The following is a 24,281-nucleotide window of genomic DNA, read 5'->3' on the forward strand; positions in this document are numbered from 1 at the left end:
ATTCACAAAGCAAAGTAAGTTTTTAAGTGAAAGGGGGGCTATATATTAAGCAACATTTTTACAAAACACCTCAGAAGAAGAAATTTTAAATCACATGAAATAAACTGATAAAAAAAGAAATTTTAACTGCTATTAAACAAAGAAAATGTCAAAAGACCAAATGTAATTTAAACAGAGGGAAAAGTTTCTATTAGACTTAGATAAGAAAAAAATTAAGACTAGAAAACGCCACAAAGAATGAAAATAGGTAAATGTGTAATTTTCTGAAAGCCTGATAAGGATAGGAAAAAAACTAAAATAATGTACATTATTAGTTAACTCTTACAAAACAAGCTAGAATTTCTATTTTAATAGAGATATTTCCTTTAATAAATATCTCATTTAGCATCATTAACCTTGCAATATTCTACACTCATGATGGTATACGAAAGCTTAAGGAAAAAACCTTACCATTTACTGAGGGCTTTTTTGGTGTGTGTCAGAAACTACATTTTCAGTACAGTGAGTGTGTGGCTTTAGCAAAGGTTGGTATGTTATTCTCATCCTCACCTCACAGACAAAGACACTTGGGGCAAAATGAGATAAAGTGATTTGCTTGAGTTAACAATACTGATTAAGTAGCAGAGTCAGATGTCTAATATCTAGGCTTGAGCTCTTACCTACTAAAGCTTATTTGACTTTATCACTATACAGGAAGCCATGCTAACATCACCTTGTAGTTAATTATTCTATCTAATACACGATGCCTTAATTTCACTTATTTAAATATGTGAAAGACGCTCTCACTGACTGCTAGTTGAATTGTTGCTTCAGCCTGGCTCTTCTAGCCCAGATGTGTTAATTCTGTTCCACCACATCTATTCCCATAGTTATTTTACACTCCTGTAGTTCAGCATACCATCCACTCCTTCAACTTCCACCTTCTCCTCTATGGAAGAACTATAAAAACTATCTCTTTCTCCAGGAAACAGATAATGACTAGCTTACAATTTTCAGGTATTACGCCAATATATTTTCTATAATATCCAATGTTACACGATCAGCATATAATAACCATACTTTAGACATTGGTAGACATGGTTCAATTCAAGACTTTGAGATAGAAAGGAACATAAATGGCCATTGACTCGAAAACTCTAGAATAGCTCCCTTCCTTTTTCTATGTTCATCTACCTTATTGCTCCCAATTGGGTGGGGGCAGGTGGGAATGTGGAAAGACTACTGGCAAGAGAGAAAGAAGAAGTCAAGAGGTTGGAAAAAAAAAAAAAAAAAAATCCATGCCTGAAGGTTTTTTCACAACTGCACAGACTGGTTCCATGGTAGGAAAGAATTTCATTGTACAATACAGAAACTCTCAGAGGAAAATAAAGTTATTTAGTGAAACTGCGGCTATAATTATATTAACATGGAAAATCAATTTCTGAAATACAGTTGGGTTCAACTGAGATCAATTCTGTTTTTTCCAAGAAAGCAAATGCAGATCCATATTTGTTAATATGTAACTTTCTAAGCTCCAAGATATTGTGAAAGAAATTTAAAGACAGAATATATTTAGTAGCTTTCACGAGGCAAGTACCAACTTGAATTTAACTAATCAAACCAAAGACAAAGGAAACATTGAAAACTGACCAGAGTGACAGACTAATCATATGCTATTTGAATAAATGAAGCTTGTTTCCTTTAAGAAAAAGGATTAATAGAAATCTAGCAAACTCAATAAAAACATATGTCACCTGTCACATGTAGTTGGAAGAACATGCCATGACTGGCTTTGCAAGACACTTGGAACGGACACAAACATGGCCCAGCCTTCTTGTATGCCCAGTTCTGAGAATCCTATTCTCACTACTGCACCTCAGAAAAACAAACTGCAAAGAAGAAAAAGTTCTTTCACAACTTCTGGGTATTTCACCCAAGAACAGTCCAACCATGCTTGCAAATTAAAAAAAAAAAAAAAATTAGCAAAAATTGTGGGCTATACCTAAAATGACAAATACTATTATCTAGTAATGATAATGCCATTATTATTATTATCTGTAGTAACCTTGCATTTCTCCCTTAAAAGCAAGGACCAAAATATTAAAAACTTTGTTTCTGTCTTCTTAGAATATGACTAAGTATGTAGCAGTTGCTTGTTAAATATTTCTTAATAAAGCGAAGTAAATGGGAAATAAGTTTAACTGTGCTCGAGAGTCATCCTCGTCTTTTATCGTAGAGACTTTAGAACAAGAAAGATGAAGTCCACAAATAGTCAAGAATAAACAAGAATTTGAGCGGGAAGTAGAAATGAGACAGAGAGGATGGAGAACTCAATTTTTATTTTGCTTCTGCATACATTATATCCAAAAGGATGACATTTGCTCTGAACAAAAAAATGGATGAAATAAGTATAAGTAAATTAGAATTGAATTCTCTAATGAGTAAAGAACTTGTCAAAAATCATCCAGTCAACCAAAAGGAGTTCAAACTCTTAGATTAGATAAATTATATCTCAAGGTACTCAGAGAAGCTTCTAAATGACACTGCTGAGCCACTCTTAGAGCTATACGTAGTATGAAGGAGTTGTACCATTTTTAATTGATACTGGCAACAAATGAGCAGCTTCTTTTAGGATATATGCTTTGCTAATATTTTCTCCAGGCTATAGCTTGCCTTTTCATTTTCATAATGGTGTCTTTTGAAGAGGAAAAGTTTTTAACTTGGATAAAATTCTAATCAAATTTTTAATTAAGCTTCATGCTTTTTATATCTTACCTAAAAGGTTTTTCTCTAACCCAGAGTCAGAGTTTTTCCCTATGTGTTCTTTTAGAAGTTTTATAGTCTTACCTCTTACAATTTAGATCTATAATCTATTTTGAGCTAATTTTTGCATACAGTATGAGGAAAAACATGATGTTTTGGGGGTTTTTTGCATATAAATATTCAATTATTCTAGCAACACTTATTGAAAAGACTAGCATTTCTTCATTTAATTACCATGGCACTATTAATAAAAATCAACTGGCCATATACATGTTGGTCTCTTTCTGGACTTTACTTTGTGCCACTGCTCTATCTGCCAGTATTACATTCTCTTCATTCCTGGGGTCACTGTAATCCTTGAAATCAGGGGGTGGAAGACATCCATTTTGTTCTTTTTCAAAATTGTGGAGGCTAGTCTAGGTCCCGAAATTCTGACAGGGGTTACACTGAATCTACAGTTCAGTTTGTGGAGAATAAGCACGTTAAGAGTATGGAGCCTTCCAATCCCTTATTTATGTATGTTCGTATGTACAGACATACCTCGTTTTATTGCACTGGCTTTACTGCACTTCACAGATATTATATTTTTTACAAATTGAAGGGTTGTGGCAACCCTGTGTCAAGCAAGTCCATCAGTACCATTTTTCCAACAGCATTTGCTCACTTTGTGTCTTTGTGTCACATTTTGGTAATTCTCACCACATTTCAAACTTCTTCATTATTCCTAAATTTGTTATGGTGATCTCTGAGCAGTTATCTTTGATGTTATTACTGTAATTGTTTTGGGGGCACCACAAACCTCACCAGGAAACATAAGATGGTGACTCTAATTGATAAATGTGTGTGCTCTGACTGCTCCACCAACCAGCATTTCCCCCATCTCTCTCCTTCCCCTTGGGCCTCTCTACTCCCTGAGACACAATAATACTGAAATCAGGCCAATTAATAATTCTACAATGTCCTCTAAGTGTTCAAGTGAAAGGAAGAGTCACACTTCTCTCACTTCAAATAAAAAGTTAGAAATGATTACACTTAGTGAGGAAGGCACTAAAGCTTAGGCTGAGACAGGCTGGAAATTAGGCCTGTTGTACCAAACAGCCAAGTTGTGGATGCAAACAAAAAGCTCTTAAAGGAAACTAGTAGTGCTACTCCAGTAAACACTCAAATGATAAGAAAGTGAAATAGCCCTACTGCTGACAGGGAGAAAGGTTTAGTGGTCTGGATATAGAAGATCAAATCAGCCACAACATCCCTTCAGCCAAAGACTATTCCAGAGCAAGGCCCTAACTCTCTTAAATTCTATGAAGGCTGAGAGAAGTGAGGAAGCTGCAGAAGAAAAGTTTGAAGCTAACAGAGGTTAGGTCATTAGGTTTTAAAAAAGAAGCCATCTTCATAACACGAAGTGCAAAGTGAGTCAGCAGTGGTGATGTAAAAGCTGCAGCAAGTTATCCAGATCTAGTTAAGAGTACTAATGAAGGTGGCTAAACTAAACAACAGATTACACTACACAGCTGATTTTTAATGTAGATAAAACAGCCTTATATTGGAAGCCATCTAGGACTTTCACAGCTAGAGAGGAAAAGTTAATGCCTGGCTTCAAAGCTTCAAGGGACAGGCTGACTCTCTTGCTAGGAGCTAATGCAGCTGGTGACTTTAAGTTGAAGCCAATGCTTATATACAGTCTGAAACTCCTACGGCCCTTAAGAACTATGCTAGGTTTACTGGGCCTGTGCTCTCTAAGTGGAACAACAAAGCCTGGATGACAGCACATCTGTTTACAACATGGTTTACTGAATATTTTAAGCCCACTGCTGAGATTTGGTCAGTAAAAAAGATTCCTTTTAAATTATTACTGCTCATTGACAATGCACATGGTCGCCCAAGAGCTCTGACAGAGACATACAATGAGGTTAATGTTGTTTTCATGCTGTCAACACCATATCTATGCTGCAGCCCATGGATCAAAGAGTAATTTTTACTTTCTAGTCTTATCATTTAAGAAATGCATTCCATAAGGCTATAGCTACCATAGACAGTGATTCCTCTAATGGATCTGGGCAAAGAAAATTGAAAACCTTCTGGGAGAGATCATCATTCTAGATGCCATTAAGAATATTTGTGATTCATGTTGTCGCAAATGGCACTATTTCATCTTTTCCTATGGCAGAATAGGATTCTGAGATTGTAACGCTGAGCGAAATAAATCAAACAGAAAAAGTGGAGAACCATACGATTTCACTGATATGTGGGATATAAAACTGAAAACAACAAAGGAACAAGACAAACAAAGAAACAAACAAAAACTCATGGAAACAGAAAATAGTTTAGTGGTTACCAGAGCCAAGGGTGCAGGGGATATGGATAAACGGGGCCAAATATATGGTGATAGAAGGAGAACTGACTCTGGGTGGTGAGCACACAATGTGATACATAGATGATATGTTACAGGATTATACACCTGAAACCTATGCAACTTTACTAACCATTGTCACCCCCACGAAACTTTAATAAAATAAAAAAAAGGAAAAGAATATTTGTGATTTATGGAACGAGGTCAAAATATCAACATTAAGAGGAGTTTGAAAGAACTGGATTCCAGTTCTCATGGATGACTCTGAGGGGTTCAAGACTTTCGTGGATGAAGTAACTACAGATGTGGTGAAAATATCAAGAGAACTGGAATTAGAAGTGGGGCCTGAAAATGTGACTGAATTGCTATAGTCTCATGATAAACTTTAATGAATGAGGAACTGCTTCTTAAAGATGCACAAAGAAAGTGGTGATTTCTTAGGATGCAGTCTACTCCTGGTGAGGGTGCTGTGAAGACTGCTGAAACGACAACAAAGGAATTAGAACAGTATATAAGCTTGGTTGATACGGCAGCAGCAGGGTTTGAGGACTGACTCCAATTTTGAAGGAAGTTCTACTGTGGGGAAATGCTATCAAAAAGCATCGCCTGCTACAGAGAAATTGTTCACTAAAGGAAGAGTCAATCGAAGTAGCAAACTTCATTGTTGTTTTCTGTTAAGAAATTGCCACAGCCACCCCACCTTTCAGCAACCACCACCTTGATCAGTCAGCAGACACCAACACTAGGGCAAGACCCTCCACCAGCAAAGAGAGTTTGACTTGCTGAAGGCTCAGATGATGGTAGGCAATTTTTTTTTTAGCAATAAAGTATATTTAAATTCAGGTAAGTTCACTGCTTTTTAGATATAATGCTACTGCACACTTAATAGACTACAGTATGGTATAAACATAACTTTTCTATGCACTGGGAAACCAAAAAATTTGCATGACTTGGTCTAGTGCAGTATTTGCTTTATTGCTGTGATCTGGAACAGAATCTGCAATATCTCCGAGGCATACCTGTGTCATGTATTTTAAAGACCTCTGTAAACTATAAGCACATTTTAAGATGCCTTATATAATATTATCTAGTTTCTAAACCTACAGATCAAAAGCTATACATTAAATGAATATGGCGACAGAGGTGTAATAGATACATTCACAATAAACTGACAACTTAACATGAAGGGAAGAGTCAAAAACTATTTTTAACAAGAGCTCAGGGTGAGCCATTTAATAAAGGCTTAAACAGCCTCTATGAATTTCAACAGACCCTGAAGCTATTACTTTTTCTCAACATAATACAGCGAATTATATTTATGACAAAAAGCTTGAATCTGAAAGTAAATCATATCCTAGATATTATAATTAAAGGAAAAAACTATGTAATAAACTTTGGATAGAGGGAAATAAAAAATTATAAAAATATCGGGGGTGGGGGGTGGGAGTGGTACTAGACTTATCAGGGGGAATCACTTCGTAAGTTATATAAATGTCTAACCACTATACTGTATACCTGAAATTAATAGAATATTGAATGTCAGGTGTAACTTAAAATTTTTTTTAAATTGTTTTTATTACAAAAATAAAAATTTCAGTTGGGTTATCTGCAAGTGGATTAGTTCTATGTAGGAGCCAAAGCCTTTATACCATGTGATCTTTTTTCTTCTCCTTCACCTTCCCCCACTCCCTCTTTAATCTTGACCAGATCCTGTATCATATGATCTCCGAATGATTAAGTTTGTGAATAAAATGAAGAATCTGCATTATTAATTCATTCTTACCAATGGGAAACTTTGCAAAAGGTATGATTTTTCAGCAGTCTGAAAAGAAAACAAGTAATAGACTATGGCTAAAAAATGATCACAGGAGAGGGTGAAATCAACACTCTGGAACAGACAAAATGGCTCTGTGAAAAAAAGGTCAGAGAGCACATGGGGCATAGGTTTTTCAAAGCAAGAATCATTTGGGGGAATGTTAAAGAAGGGGACAGCAGGGTTGTGAAGTAATTAATACACTAAGCTTTAGTGATGCTTTTAAAAATTATTGCAGGGCATAGTATAAGTGAAATAAAACTGGACCAAAAACAGTTATATTTATGGATGAGCTAAGATTACTAAACAGCTGATTATGGAAACAGACTTAAAATATCAGGGTTAGCTAAGAGAAAACAAGATTTCAGGAAGTGTTAGACATAGGAAGTCAAGAACTAAAATGAAAAACAGGTACATGGTATAACAAACTCAGTACCTTGCTGTTGAAAGTGGAGATAAGACCAGGATCTTTTTCACACGTCCTGTTATAACACAACTGTTTGGTTATGATTTCCCTAAAACTTTAACTGTGTTAGGTTAAAACTAAGAGTCATTTCATCCTTTATTTAAAGTCAGCATAGAAAAGGCAAAAATGGTCTAACTTTGGTGTACAGTAAGATTTCATTATGTTGTGTCATTATTTGCTAACTAAGCATAAGGCATATCAACCAGGTTCTAAAACAGTAAGATGTGAAAAGACCTCTGCAAAAACAATTTTAAAAATAACTTGGTAATCTTATGAATAAACCAGTATACCTTAGCAAGTGATTTTACAATAGGATTCTCCATAATCCCCTTGAGGAAAATTAGGTCTATTTCTTCTGCTCCTGTAGATGAGGGCAGCTCCGTAAGGTTATCCAACACTTGCTGCATTGCTGCTGTGATAAAAGCAATAAAAGAAAAAAGAAAACAACCTTGAATTCCAAGCCATTCATTGTGAAATACGATTCGAATTCAAATAAAAAGGCATTAACAACATTCTTGAAAAATCATACTTTAAAAAACTGAATTGTTAAATAGTGTAAGTTTCAAATTTACTTCCCATGAATTGGTAGCAGGACAGGTTTTTTATATGCCATTTGGGCTTTATCAGATTACCTTATACTTACTTACAAACTTACATTTGCTTTGTATTTTTCAAATTAAAAAACTTTACTCAAGAAAAAATTTGAAATTTTAATAGATCTATAAAAAGTAAAGAAATTGAATTAGTAATCAAGAAAACTTCTCACAAACGAACCAGATGGTTTCACTGGTGAATTCTATCAAACATTAAAGAATTAAAACCAATACTTCACAAAGTATTGGGAACACTTCCCAACTATTCTATGAGATCCTCATACCAAATGCAGACAAAGACATCAGAAAAAATTACAGCCAATATCCTTTATAAATGAAGATGCAACAATCTTTAGTAAAAGACTAGCAAACTGAATCCAGCAACATATGAAAAGAATTGTACACAATGACAAAGTACAATTTATCCCAGGAATGTAAGAGTGGTTCATCAACATATGAAAATCTATCAATGTAATATACTGTATTAATAGCACAAAAACAACAAAAAAACACACGATATCTCAAAAGGCACAAAGAAAGCATTTGACAAAATCCATTATCCTTTCATGATAAAAACATTCATTCAACAAACTAGGTACAGAAGGGAAATTTCCTCAACTTGATGAAGGGCTTCTATGAAAAAATTCCATAGCTGACATCAAACCTAATGGTAAAAGACGGAATGCTTTCCAGAAGATCAGGAACAAGGCAAGGACGTGTACTTGCGCCACTGCTACTCAACACTGTACTGGAGGTTCTACGTAAACAAGGCAGTTAGGCAAGAAAAAGAAAAGGCAATGAACAATCTGAAAATGAAATTAAGAAAATAATTCCTCTTACAACAGCATCAAAAACATTAAATTAGAAATAATGTCACAAAAGAAATGCAAGATTTGTACACTGAAACTATAAAACATCATTGAAAGAAGACTTCCATAAATAGAAAGATATCCCATATTCATGGTGATATTCACCAAATTGATCCACAGATTTAATGTAATCCCTATTAAAATCTTAGCTGCCCTCCTCCTTTTTGCAGAAACTGACAAGCTGATCCTAAAATTCATGCATGAGCAATGCAGAGGAGCCAGAATAGCCAATCTCCAAAAGCAACAAAGCTGGAAAACCCCACTTAATTTCAAAAGTGACTAAAAAGCTACAGTAATCAAGACTGTGTGGTACTTGCATAAAGATAGACCTATAACTAAAATTATACGAGAAATAATCCATAAATTTATGGTCAATTGATTTTCAACAAGGGTGAAGACAATTCAATGGAGGAAAGAACAGTCTTTTTAACAAATGGTACTGGGACAACTGGATATACATATGCAAGAGTGAAGCTGGACCCCCATTTCATTCAATTTAATAATTACTTAGATTAATTTTATTAGTTTTATCTCCTCTTGGTATTTTTTTAGAATAAGTCTACTAATATCACAGTTGTTTTTATATTCATTTTCTATTTTTATTAAATGAAATACAGCAGTTCTCTGTTCCATACTCTGCCCCTCTCCCAACTTACCCTGTTGTCCAGAAGTAACTACTTGGAATTTGTCGCTTCTTTTAATCATGTCTTTATTTCTAAATGTATGCTATTGTTGCTACTTTTTGATTTACCCACTTTAGACATATCTTTAGAAATACCTGTTTATTTTCTGTTAGAATACTAGAGGGTTAAGCTTTTACTTTCCCCTATCTCCACACTGGCAATTTTCTTTTTTAAATTTATTGGGGTGACAATTGTTAGTAAAATTACCTAGATTTCAGGTGTACAATTCTGTATTACATCATCTATAAATCCCATTGTGTGTTCACCACCCAGAGTCGGTTCTCCTTCCATCACCATATATTTGATCCCCCTTACCCTCATCTCCCACCCCCCAACCCTCTGGTAACAAACTATTGTCTGTGTCTATGAGTTTCTGTTTCTCATTTGTCTGTCTTGTTCTTTTGCTGTTTTTGGTTTATATACCACGTATCAGTGAAATCATATGATTCTCTGCTTTTTCTGTCTGACTTATCTCGCTAAGCATTATAATCTCAAGATCCATCCATGTTGTCACAAATAGTACTATTTCATCTTTTCTTACCGCCGAATAGTATTCCATTGTGTATATATACCACAACTTCTTTATCCATTCATCTATCGAAGGACATTTTGGTTGTTTCCATGTCTTGGCCACCGTAAATAAAGCTGCAATGAACATTGGAGCACACTTGTCTTTATGGATAAATGTTTTCAGATTTTTTGGGTAGATACCTAGGAGAGGGATTGCTGGTAATGTGGTAATTCTACTCATAATTTTTTGAGGAACCTCCACACTGCCTTCCATAGTGGCTGCACCAGTCCGCATTCCCACCAACAGTGTATGAGGGTTCCTTTTTCCCCACAGCCTCTCCAACACTTGTTACTATTTGTCTTGTTGATGATAGCCATTCTGACTGGGGTGAGGTGATATCTCATTGTGGTTTTTATTTGCATTTCTCTGATGATTAGTGATGTTGAGCATTTTTTTATATGTCTATTTGCCATTTGTATGTCCTCTTTGGAGAAATGTCTCTTCAGGTCCTCTGCCCATTTTTCAATTGGGTTGTTTGTTTTTTTGTTGTTGAGTTGCATGAGTTCCTTGTATATTTTGGATATTAGCCCCTTATCGGAGGCACTGTTTGCAAAAATCTTCTCCCATTCAGTTGGTGGCCTCTTTATTTTGTCGATGGTTTCTTTGCTGTGCAGAAGCTTTTAAGTTTCATATAGTCCCATTTGTTTATTTTAGCTTTTACTTCCCTTGCCTTTGGAGTCAAATTCATAAAATGCTCTTTGAACCCAACGTCTATAAGTTTAGTACCTATGTTTTCTTCTTTGCAGTTTATTGTGTCAGGTCTTATGCTTAAGTCTTTGATCCATTTTGAATTAATTTTGGTACATGGTGACAGATAGCAGTCCAGTTTCATTCTTTTGCACGTGGCTTTCCAATTCTCCCAGCACCATTTATTGAAGAGGCTGTCTTTTCTCCATTGCATGTTTTTTGCGTCTTTGTCAAAAATTATCTGTACATATTTATGTGGTTTTATTTCTGGGTTCTCAATTCTATTCCATTGGTCTATGTGTCTGTTTTTCTGCCAATACCATGCTGTTTTGATTATTGTAGCCCTGTAGTGGCAATTTTTATAAAATCAACAGTTAGTGCTTTTCATATGGGACTCTTACAAGTTATTTTCCAAACGTTCCAACAAACTTTTCAGTTCTATCAGCAATTTTTTCAAATGCCCAAACAATTTTCTAACACTCTATTAGATCTATTCCCTGACTTCTTCCACTGAACTCTCTCCCCAAGTAATCTTTTCTTGTACGTTAAATCTAGATAAATTCATCATTATCTAGGTCTCCTACTCTGTATATGTAAAAGAGTGACAATTCTGGAAGTAAAGAGGTGAACAGGAGAAAAATGTGCCCTTAAAGCAAGAAGGTAAACCAGTATTGGGTTAAGATGAAGAAAGACGACAGAAGGAAGACACAAGGAAATAAAGAATACAAACAAAGGCAACTTCATAATTTTGCTTGAGGTCCAATATGTACCTTTAAGTCGGTAGGAAACAATACAATCAATAATCTAGAAGTATTTTCACCCTGTGGCTATAAATTTACTAAGCTCTACTTCTCCTAATTACTTTTTTCTTTCCTTTGACATTCTGTATTTGCCTTTATTTTTATTAACTTTTATTATGTAAATTTAAAAATATACACAATAGGAGACAAAATAATATAATGAACCCAATATTATCAGCTCCAACAATTAGCAACTTATGGCAATCTTATTACGTACCCCTATATACTTCTCATCTTAGGTAACTTTGAAGCAAATCCCAGATATACTTCAGTGTATATGGCTAAAGGATCAGGAGTCTTTTGAAACAACATAACCAAAATGCTAGCACACCTAACAAAGTAACAATAAGTCCTTAATATCATCAAATATCTACCGTGCTTCCCTGAAAATAAGATCGGGTCTTACATTAAGGTTTGCTCCAAAAGACACATTAGGGCTTATGTTCAGGGGACGTCATCCTCAAAAATCATGCTAGGGCTTATTTTCCGGTTAGGTCTTATTTTCGGGGAAATACAGTAGCTGGTGTTCAAATTTCCAGTTGGGTCTTATTTTCAGGGAAATACAGTAGCTGGTGTTCAAATTTCCAGTTGTATTAAAGGTTTTTATTTATTTACTTTTTAAAACAAATTAACTTTATTAAGTTACCATTTCAGTCTTTACATTGATTTATTTACAAAAATATCAGTTTGAAATACATTATTGAAAGTGAGTACATGCAATAAATAGAAAATAGGAATGTATGGTGCTGGAGACATATTAACTAACTTATCTTTATCTGTTGCCCATTATTGTAGACATAATTTGACGCACAATCAGCATTATTGAATACCTGGGAGAGGATTGCAAACTATAAGAAAAGTAGCTTAAAGCTCTGGACCATTCACACCAAAAAAATATTCATTGTTTATCAGGGAGCTAACCTCACTATAGTTTTGAATTATCTACCACTACCCACAAGAACAATTTCAAAATAATAAACGTGCCAGAGAACTTCATTAACAGTATTTTTAAGTCAAAGTTTTTACTGTAAGTATCTGATGATTACTCAAATATCCTAACCCATGAGGCAGGTCCAATGACAATAAGTTATAAATAGTCTGAATTTAATAACTTAAACATGATATGGTTAAAATAATACATACTAGGTATCTCAACTTACTAAAAGGTTTAAATTTAGTTTCAGTTTCTGCTCAAAAGAGTGGTGCCAGTGTTCTAGTAATAGTTATGACATCCCATTATTATAAATATTCTATTGTACACATTACTTTGAATTACACTTGACTGAATTCTATGTATCCATGGTTCCATATCCCACGTGCAAATTTTCAATGGTGCAGATTTACAATCAAAGCTGGGTTGAACAAATGCTTTCTGACTTCTGAAAGCAAATGACAAAGGCACATTTTAAAAGTCAATAAACTGAAGTTACAAGTAGGTGACCAGTCCCAGTTCTTTTTTCCCTTTACGTTTGATGAACTTGATGAAGCATTAATTGCCGAGGTATATGTTTCCGGACCATACATACAGCTTACATACTCTTCTTTCAAAGGCAGCTACCATCTGCTTTACAACTTCATCAAAAAATAATGTGGCAAGCTGAGAGTGTAGAAGTGAGCAAAATTCAAAAGAAATTGAAAAATACAAGGTACGAGTTCTTGGGTAACCAGGAAGACTTGGGCTAAAATGCCAAACAGTCTCCAAGCGATTGAAAAGCTTCCCACGGGTACCGAGTGCCTTTCCAAGTGCGGTCTCGCCATGGTTACTACCGAAGAATAGCGCTGCAATATAGAGTGGAAACCCAACTTCTAATCGTATTTTGCAGCATCCAGATCTCTCTGATACTATATCTGATTGTTTGCATAAAGGAAAATGCTTGTACTCCTTCATTCCTGATAGAACTCAGACATTTCCTGCCTAGAGCATCCTATAATTCTCCACTCTGAATATTTTCTTTTGTTAATGGTGCAGCAATTTTGAAGAAAGTTCTTGCATATATCTCCTTAGGCAAAACTGAGGTATGTACTGGAAGAGTCGGGCTCATCCGTATACCACGACGGGAAGCCAAATGTCTCATGTTCCGCGCAGGCCCCTGAACCAAAATGGGGGCTCCAGCTGCTGCCGCCAACTCGGGACAACATCCCGAGTCCGAGACCACATTTCTCAGGGCCCTCTGACCAATCCAAGCTGCCATGAACATCTCCTGTATTAAAAGATGTATCTTCTACATTGGTTCCTAAGGTGCTTAAATTTTTATAATTGTGCTGAATTAATTAAATGGGAAGAAAAGTGGTGGAGATTGTGAAATATACCCTTGGTTATCCTGAAGATCTTCGTAAGTTGTTTGAGTCTTTATTATATGAAATTTAATTAAAAACTGGTAAGTTTGTCAATATCCCATGTCCTGGAAAGGTAATCTTGAACATTACCAACTTGCCAAACATTCCCAAGCTAGTCTGTACATTTCCGTAGACGTCTAATGCACATACAACAGGCCCCCGCATAGCCAGGTCTGGCTCGGTCTCCCCAGTAAGGAAATGACCGGCGAGCGCCAGGGAACCCGGGCTCACGAGGCAGGCCAAGGGCACGACGGAGGACGTCCTGCCTAGGACGGGAGGCCACGACGCCCGCAGTACCTGGCTGTCCCCAGGGAACGGGGAACGCTGTGCTGGCCAAGGTCAAAAGCAACCTGGTATTTGTGCTACTATTTATTTCTGTGAAGAAGCAAATTACGTGCTTTTCAATGAAATCTTGAAGGAGACCTCGTGACCCTGTGGGACACATGCCCTCAAAGACTTGAATGACGAGGCGGATTCTCGTTCGACTATTCAGGCTTCAGTAGGTCAAGTAAGAACCCTGGCTCCTCGCGGAGGATGACGCGAGTCTGCGCCAGCTGGAAGCAGGGGACCAGGAACTGCTACACCGATCTGTACCAGGGACGAGCTCTGGGTGCCGTCCGTGCCTCTAAGACCCCGTTTCAAGCTGAAGGCTGGCATCCCCGTCCTTAACGGGCAAGAACTGCTGCTCCTACTGCTGGATCTTCCAAACGCTAGAACCGCCCGCAAGGGTGTGTGCCGGGAGCTCACTCACGCCGGCTGGACGGCGGACAGCCGCTGTGGGGCACGCGCCTGTACCAGGAGGCGCTGCGGGAGCCGGCCACTGGGGGCCACGCGCGAAGTGGGCAGCCTCCGCGACAGTGCCAGTCGGCGGCCGCAGACTAAGCCAGTCTCCTGACGTCTCCCCAGCAGGCTTCGGGTAACATACCTCCCCTCCAGTCAGAAGAGCAAGCTTTCCCAGCACCTCCTGGCACTGAGGAGCTGCAGGACAACTGCTGACTGCACGGGGGAGAGCCGTGACGAGCTGCAGGGCTCTCGCTGAGCACTGAGCCCCAGGCCCGCAGTGCGCTTGCCGTGCAGCCCCGGGGCGTCCCGCTCCGTAGGTCCCGGCCGCACCAGCCGAGGCCCCAGAGGCCAGAGCTCTGAGAGCTCACACTACAGTCTCAGCCCCAGGCCTTTCTTAGAAACAGTTTCACATAAAGTCTGCTAAGACTTTATTTCTCCCTGGTAGCACTTTTTTTTGGAGTTGAATTCAGATGTTATTCTTAATGTTCTTGTCAAGGCTTCTTTAAAAATCCTCACTTGGTTTTGGTCATAGTTCACCTGGCCTGCTCCTGGCTATTTAATCCCAAAGGTGCGAGCTGGGGTGAAGAGACTTGGTGTCTTCCATCTCCTCTCCTTTGTACGTGGCTGAGTGGGAATTGTTTGGGTTTGGGGCCTCGCAGAGCTGACTGGTGGGAGGACAGCGGGACTGGTGGGAAGGCTGCGTGAGGCGGTGGGTGTACGCGCAACCCCTTACCCTGCTGCCCCCATTAAACTAGGACGTTAACACATGAACACAATTTCCCTGCTATGCAAGGATCTGTCCTAACACTTTCATTCCTCACTCTGTTGTGAATAAAATGATAATGTTCTGACCCCTGGCATATCCCATTAGGATGCAGTGGGACAGTATGAAGGAAGCGGTCCCCCAACAAGTCGATCCACTGGTCTGACTTTATAAATTAGTTATCTAACAACATAAACTACTAAAAAAATACAATTCTTTTTAACCAAATTATCCTAAACATGTGAAAAAACAAAGAAAATATATGACATGAGAGAAAATTAACCACATAAAATATTAAAATATAATTTAAATCTACAATAATTACTCAGACATGGAGAACCACAAGGCAACTCCAGTGTATCTAAAAGCTTAATATATGAAATAGGAAGCTCTCTGCACTGAGAACGTTGCAAAGTTGGGTAGGAGCCAGAGAAGCAGGGAAGTGTCCTGATTTACTCCAAGATTCTGGGAAGAAAGGAAAGTCCCCAAACTCAGAAGGTAAATTTTTAGCAATGTCCACTCCCCTGTCATAATCACTAGAGAATGGACCCTTTAATTAGAAGCCAGATTCAATGATATATAAATTGGATTCTGATTTGAGCTAGAGAAAAATTAATATATTTAATCTAGATACTTCAGTTACAAATATGAACAAATCAAGAAATCACAAAACACTTGTAAAAAGGAGCAGGATGAATGTGACTAACCAAATTCAACAACCAGAAACATTAGCCGCCAAAGAAACAGAATTACTTTGGGGTCAGGTGGGGGAAGAAAAAAAAAGCAAAAGAGATTTAAAAAAAAGGATTAAATTGTAATGTGCAGGAAGATCAAACTGAAGAATTCTCCCACTAGAAAAGAGTAATGAGAGGGAAACTATGAGAAAACTGCTGTGGATCATGAAAAAATAAAATTTACACACTATAATTGACATGGTAACGCGAAATTCAGAAATTGGAAAAAAAAAAAACAGAATAAAAGAGAAAGCAGAAATCAATTTAAAAAATCATAGATTCGATCAATAAGCTAGCTTTTTCAAAAGACCAATAAAAGACAAATATTTGGCTAGTCTGATTAAGAAAAGAGAAGACACAAGTAACATTAGGAATACAATGAGAAAATAACTGCAGGCATAAAGAAGATTTAAAAAGGGAATACAATGAACAATTTTATTTTAAAATCCAGACAAATAGAGATTTTCTCAGAAAATGTCAATTACTAAACTTTAGGAGAAAGAGGTAAAAATGGAAATAGTTCATAATAGAAGAAATTGAAAAGGTTTTCAAAGATCTACCCTTTTATAAAGACATTAGTCCTGAACAGATTTAAGAATATATTCTATCAAGCCTTCAAGAAAAATAATTCATGTTTTTAAAATAAAATAGAAAAGACCAAAAGACGTCTATGTGGATTTCAAAATTCAATTTAAAAAGAAAATTATATACTAAACTCACTTATGAGCATATATGCAAATATCTTAAACATACCAGCAAACTGAATCTGACAATGTCTTTAAAAATAACAATTAATAGCCAAGTACAGTTTATCCTAGTAATGAAAAGATGGTTTAACATTAAGAAATACATAATGTAATTTTATATGTTTTCACAGTATAAGAAAAAACCCCACAATCGTCTCAAAGCTTCAAATAAACCAAATAAAATTCAAACCCAGTCCTAAGGGAAAATCTTACTATAGTAAGAATAGAAGGAAACCAGTCATTTTATACCAGAATCTATATGAAGTATCATAGTTAATGGAGAATGTTAGAAGCTTTACCATAAAGTCGGGGACAAGATAAGAATGCCCACTAACATCACTACTTTTCAAACCTATATTGATAGTTTTAATCAATTAGTAGTAAGACTTCACATTTTTAAAAACTATAGATAACTATCTACTTAGAAAAGTCTCAGTTGAAAATTATTAAAGTTACAAGAATTTGGTTAAGTGACTAAATATACGAGCAATACAGAAAAATCAAAAGTTTTCCTAAATAAGGGTAATAACCAATTAGAAAACATCATTGGGGGAAAAAGAGATCCCATTCACAACAGCAACAAAATCTACAAATAAGGAATAAGGCTAAAATAAAAATGTTCAGATATGAGAAAATTTATAAAATATACCAAAGGATATTAAAAAAAAAATAAATGAAGAGATCATGTTGGAGTAAGACAATTTAACACTATAAAAATGTCAATTGTCTCCAAATCACTTTAAAAAAAAAAGGAATAAATACTAATAGAAATCGCAACAGGATTTTTTGGTAAAGTTATTAATAAAATTATGTAAAACAAAAAATATATAAAACTAGCCAATATATTTAGAAAAAAAGCATAAATATAAAGGGGGTACCTGTACTATCACGAATAAAACACTATCAATTAAAATGGTGCAACATTGACACAGCAACAGACAAATCTTGAAACAGTACCGTAGCTAAATAGGATTTAATATATTCTAATTTAATCAGTGACAGTAAGGTCCAACTAAATGTGTTAGATTTCCCTTCAGAATCTCTATTAAAACAGCAGCAAAGTATTAATAAAGGTTAAAAAACAAACAAAAAAAACACACCCTACTACGAGAACAAGGAGAATGGCTAAAGAGAAAAAAAATGGACAAAAAAAATAGCAAAAATATTCAAAAGTCTGAAATAGGAAGAGAAACTAACTTAGAGCATAATCTACTGCAAAGGAAGCAGAAGATTCTACCTGCTAAAATGTTAGTGGAATCCAACAATTTCCTTCCATCACCACCCTCATGAGTCCTAGCCAAAACCATTTCTCGCCCAGACAACCACAAAAGCCACACACAAACACACAATTATTGAAATAGAAATTTATGGCCTGTAAGCCTTTTACTACATTGCTAGACTCAACCTGCACCCCCTTTTGTACCTTTAGTCAGACCCGTCTTTCCTCTGTCCTGATGCGAAGTCCTCCGACCACTTCCTACCACATATACATAACCACCTTTGTGTGCTTAATTCACACACATCCTTCAGGAGCAGAATATCGATGTCTCTGGCTGACTCAATCAGGATGAAGGCTCCCAATATACTGGTGGTGCCAAAAAAGTGTATACACATGAATTGTATTCATCTTGTGTTATCGGTATATATTCAGTATTACAATTTTAATACAGTGTTTTCATTTCTTAAAATGTGTATACATTTTTCGGCACCTTTTGTATATTTTCATAATATTCTATACTTTATAACTCTGACAAGCCTATAATTAAATATTTTGGTAATTATTTAATGTATAATTTTTTTTGTAAATCTAACTCTGATGGGCACAGAAATCATACCTGTCTTGTTCATAACCCATATTCCCATCTAGCCCAAGGTCTGGTACAGACATCACAAGTTCTCAACAATACAGGTCCAGTCACAAAAACGTAACATTGTTCAGTTACCAAAATCAAGAATAGTTTAATTTATTGTAAACAGTTTATTTAGATACTGTTATTTGTAAATAAAATATCTCTAATACTTGAAATCAGCAAAATGTGGTATAGTTTACAAAGCAGTAATCTTCAAGTTATCAACTTTCCACAAATTGTACAACAAGCCAAAAAGAAGGAAGTGGTATCTTTCAATGTTTAACCCACTAAAATGGCGAACTTTTACAGTAATACTTCTTACATATAAATATATTTCTAACTTTCTAGTTCAGTATGGAAGGCAAATTTAATGAGTATTTACCCACCTATCTTCTGTTCCAAAAGTCTTATGGAATTGCTTTACAGAAGCATTTCTACCCAGTTTTAGAAACATAAGTAATTAAATTACTCTTAATAAATTATGACTAGAGCCTATTTTAATATTAAAAATTCTTTTGTGACCACATTTTATATAGCATAGTAAAGCGCCTGGATTCTGCCACTTAACATTTGGTGGTATATTCACCCCCACTCAGTCCAACAAACTGAATTCCCCATTGAAAATATGATAGGTAAATTAAGTTTTCATAAGATGATAAAAATTACTCCTGCTCTTATATTTCATAGATAAAATAACAATTATTTCACTAGAAAAATGCTGCATAATTTACAGAGTATAGGAACTAAGAAACAAAATCTCATTCTGTGTGCATTTGGAAAGATTTAAGTATAATTTTAAGGGAGGTACCTAAAAGTCATTTGGTACTTCTAATGTATTTGCAATAGAGCAGCAGGATTCTTTTTAAAAATACCTTTCCATGAAATGATACAGAAAAATACCTACTGAAATGTGGATCGAGTCAGGTTTCTTTAAGGTTAAATTTTGACACTATTTCACAAAACTGATTTGATCAAGACAGCTGAGTTCATGTAAACTATTAAGTTAATAAAACAACTGTTTTCTATAAAATGACTTTATGCTGTCAGTACTCTAGCTCTCAAACTAGTATCTTGAAATCCTAATTTGGATATATTGAATCAAAGAAGAAAAATAAAATTTTGAATGCACTGAGCTAATTTAATCAACATTAACTGAGCATTTATAGTCCAGGCACAGTAGTAGGTGTTGGAGAGAATAGAGACACACTATCTTTCCTCCAAAACCTCAATCTAATAGAATAGATGAAAATGTGTAATCAAGTGTATAAAGCACACTGAAAAAAATGCTATGAAGGAATCAGGTGATACAACACAATATTTAAGGGCCTGGACTCTGCCATGTAACTAGTCCTAAAAACCCGACTCAATGTCTTCACCTCCCAAGTCAGTTTCTTCCATCTGTTAAGTGGGGAACGACAATAATATCTATCTCACAGGGTGGTTGCTGCTAAATAATACATGGGAAATTCCCAGAACAATACTTCCCAGTGCATTATTAACATGGAGTGAGTACAGGAAAGGAGGAAAATGTTAACTTTCTTTGATGAGGGTGGTGGGATGATAAGAAGATGGGAAAGTAGGGAGACACCAGTGGAAATAACCAAACTGAGCTCATCTTACTGAAAATCTTGAATGCATGATCCGTATTTAGAGCCTTAAAACAAAATGTGAAGCTGTATTTCCCAAAGCATTCCTAAAACAAGTCTAAGCGTGGAGTCAACAAAAGGGCAGGCACACTGGAGAGGCAGCCCTTCGGGGCAATTAAGGAACCCCATTCACAAGAGCCACTTTTTGACTGAAACACCACAAATTTCTTTCCAGAGACAGTGGGTGTTTGTTTTGCGTGGGAAAGGTTCCTAACATAGATGGTGGGGCCTAAACAAAGGAGTGCAGAGGCTGAAGTAAATCTGTTTCTTCAAAACAGACACTATAGTGGGCGGGGGGTAAAGGAAAGGAGACTATACGAGAGTGAACACACTAACTAAAGCAATGTTTCTAAAATAGAAAACTATTGGCATTTGGGGAGCAAAAATTTGTTTTTGCACAGGATTGTTCTCCACCAAAATGCCCGTAGTGTTCCACAGTTATTATGACACCCCCTCCCCCCAGAAACCCCTTACCACATTTCTTAACACTCTAGGGGTGGTACCACCTCCTCCCCTTCTGTTCTTCCAACTTAAAGCATTAAACTGATATTCATACAGTCTATCACCAGGGTAAATTCCTCCTTCTTAATTTAGCTATTTTGAGGGGGTTCCCAGCTTGCTCACCAGCTCTTTGCCCACAAATCTGAAGGAAAACCCTGCTTGAAAACAGGTTCACCGTTTACTCAGTGCCTACTGGTTCCCTCCCATTCGAGGTGGGGGGAGACGGCATACAAAACTACAGAGGAAATCCTCACCAGATATATACTCTGGATTAACCAACCTACTCCGTCATTTATAAATATAAACCAACCATTCGAGATCACCAGACACTTGAAGAAAATATCAGTGACTGTGGACATAGCTGAACAAACTAAACTGGGGGTGAGGGGACAGATGGTGCTGAAAACAGAACTTAAAAAATTTACTTTTATTAGCATTCCCAGAGATATGTGAGAAGCTATTGCCACTGAGAGGGAGAAAATGGAGCAACCCGAGAATAAGAAAAACTTCTTGGCAATTAAAAATATTATCGTCTCCTTAAAAAAAAAAAAAAAAAAAAAAAAAATCAAGCCACAAAGAGATAAAACAAGGTTGAAACTGCTCATCAGGAAAATCAAGTCAAAGTAAACTCCCAAATGCAGAACAAAAAAATGAAAAATATGAGAAAACTGAAAACATATAGACCAAATCTAACAGTGCCTACCAGGAGTTTCATAAGACAAGGTCAGAGACAAGATGGGGAGGAAAGAGTTGCAGTAATAATAGAAGAAAATGTCCCTGAGTTTTAAACACAAACAGAACTTCAGAATAAAAGGCTTCCCAAGTGCAGAGCAGATTGAATGAAAAAGACCCAGATCTGGACACATCTAAATGAAACTTCAAAATGTTGAGGACTAACAGGGGAGAAAATGGAGATTTCCAGAAAGAAAAGAGTTATGCAAAAGGAATAATAATCAGGGCAGTCGGTTTGCTCAATGATTAGAGTGCAATACTCATAACACCAAGGTCGCCGGTTCGAGTCCCACATGGGCCAGTGAGTTGTGCCCTCCACTAGATTCAAAAACAATGACTTGACTTGGAGCTGAGCTGCGCCCTCCACAACTAGACTGAAAACAACTTGACTTGGAGCTGATGGGTCCTGGAAAAACACAGTTTCCAATATTCCCCTATTAAAAAAAGAATTGGAAAAAAAAAGGAACAATAATCAGACTTCTATACCATTTATTATTGGTAATATTGAATACCAGAAGATACTGGAGTAAAAATGTCAAGTGAGATAAAAAAACTTTACATGTTATTTTTAAAAAGTCATTATACCTCACACACTTATATACATACTAATATGTGTATATGTGCACATATGTAGGATAAGAAAATCTAATGATATTGAAATATTTATCTCCTCCTCCAAAGACATTTCCTTTCTGGCCTTTCAGACAAAATTTTTGCCTGCATTTGAATATATTCTTTTTAATTACATGCATGTGATTGTTTTATTAATAAAATAACCTGGTGATCTTTCCATATTAGAGCTCATTCTTTTCAATATATCTAATACTTTATAATATGGATGCACCAAAATTTATTTAGTCTGTCCTCTATTTTTTGCAGTTATAATCACGGTTACAAATAGAATCTATGTATCTATATATACACACATATATATTTATGTATGTATCATTAGTAAGTAAATACTAAGAGTAGAATTGCTAGATCAAAGGATATGGTTTTTCAATCGACAGAAATCAAATTGTCCTTTAATCAGGTTATATCAAGTACATTTCCATCAAAAGGTCCTCATTTTATTGTTTGTTATAATAATAAATTGCCTCATAAAGATGTATCATAGATTATCATAAATGCTGAGAACATGTGCAGCAAAATAGTGAGAACTAAATTCTAATTTCATTTTTTCCAATATAGCACTTTAAAAAAAAATCTAACCACACATTTATTTCCTTACTCTAAAAAATGACACTGATACAACTCATAAGGTTATACAATAAAATTAAATGACTAATCTATTAAAAATATATAAATGCTAAATATTCTGTTTCATCTAATATTCTGCAACTCATAATCTCTTCAGCCATTTCTCTTGTGACTACTGCTAATTCGGTATCAATGAAAAATGAATCTCATTAACAGGAATTTAATTACAATTTTTTAACTTGAAAACATTGTTTTTAAAAAAAAATTAAAATGGTTGGGCTTTTCTAATGTAATCATCTTAACTGACTGCTTTGCACCTTGTCATCTTCTGATGACAAGTTTAATTCAAAAAGGAAAAGTAAATTACCATTTTTGGTGAACTTATCGATATTCCTATTATAAACGAAGTGCCTTGCAAAAGCAGTTAGTGTAAATTTCTGGGAATCTTACTTCTTAGAAACAATTTTCTATCACATGCAATGCTTTCAGAAAGAAGTCTTCTCAAAAAAGGGGGGAGGGGTACAGGTTCTGAATTCTGGATTGACAATCCCCTACCCCTTTACCCCCAACATATTTCAAACATTGTCTTACTTCCTTCTGGCCACTATAGTCTCTCATGAGAAATACACAGTCATTCAAATAGTCATTAATGGGTTTTGTTTTTTTGTTTTTCAGTATTTTTTTCTTTGTCTTTTTATCAACAGTTTGATTATGATGTGTCTGGGCATGAATTTCATTGGGCTTCTCATTCCATTTAAGGTTCACCAAACCTCTTGCAGCTATAGGTTTATGTTTTTCATTAAACTTGGGAAGTTTTCAGCCAGTATTTCTTCAAATATATTTTTTTTCTGCACCATATTCTTTCTGTTTATTTCTGGGTGTAAGAAAATGAAACAAAATGTTAAACCTTCCGGTGTTGTCCCATAGGTCTCTGAAGTTCTGCTCATCATTTTTTCAAACTTTTTTCTCTCTGTTGTTCAATTTGCATAAATTTTTATTGATCTACCTTCAAGTTCATAGATGCTTTCTTTGTTATCTCCATTCCACTACTGTTCTTGTACAATGAATTTCTTACTTGTTATTGTATTTTTCAATTCCAAATTTTCCACTTGATTTTTCTTCTTCTATTTCTGAGACATTCATTTCAAGAGAGCTCACCCTTACTTCTTATAGCATATTTATAATAGCTACTTCAAATCTTTCTCAGATGATTCCCACATCTGTATCATCTCACTGCTGTATCTGTTATTTTTGCCTATGTGAGTTTTGATCTTCCTGGTTCTTCATATGCCAAGCAATTTTGGATTGTATGCTGTACATTTTTAATATTATGTTATGAAAGCCTGTGTCTTGTTGAAATCTTATGAAAAGTGTTTCTATTTCTGTTTTACCAAGCAACTGACTAAGTTGAGTTC

General features: G+C 35.8%; 1 protein-coding gene and 1 pseudogene across 8 annotated transcripts in view; both read right to left on the bottom strand.

Moving 5' to 3' along the window:
- The window catches only part of PALS2 (protein associated with LIN7 2, MAGUK p55 family member), a 126,664-nt gene that overhangs the window by 48,387 nt on the left and 53,996 nt on the right, over nucleotides 1–24,281 (bottom strand). For 4 of the 8 annotated variants that reach the window (XM_074340868.2, XM_074340869.2, XM_074340872.2 and 1 more), the window contains one exon: nucleotides 7,662–7,783. In XM_074340868.2, coding sequence (XP_074196969.1) covers nucleotides 7,662–7,783 — 122 coding nt within the window. The remainder of the gene's footprint in view (nucleotides 1–7,661; nucleotides 7,784–24,281) is intronic. The other 4 variants (XM_074340874.2, XM_074340870.2, XM_074340871.2 and 1 more) reach the window with 1 other exon arrangement.
- On the bottom strand, nucleotides 12,115–14,129 carry LOC141573092 (coenzyme Q-binding protein COQ10 homolog B, mitochondrial pseudogene; annotated as a pseudogene).

This window comes from Rhinolophus sinicus, chromosome 4, assembly GCF_057876585.1.
Source record: "Rhinolophus sinicus isolate RSI-liver-muscle chromosome 4, RSI-T2T, whole genome shotgun sequence".
Lineage (NCBI taxonomy): Eukaryota > Metazoa > Chordata > Mammalia > Chiroptera > Rhinolophidae > Rhinolophus > Rhinolophus sinicus.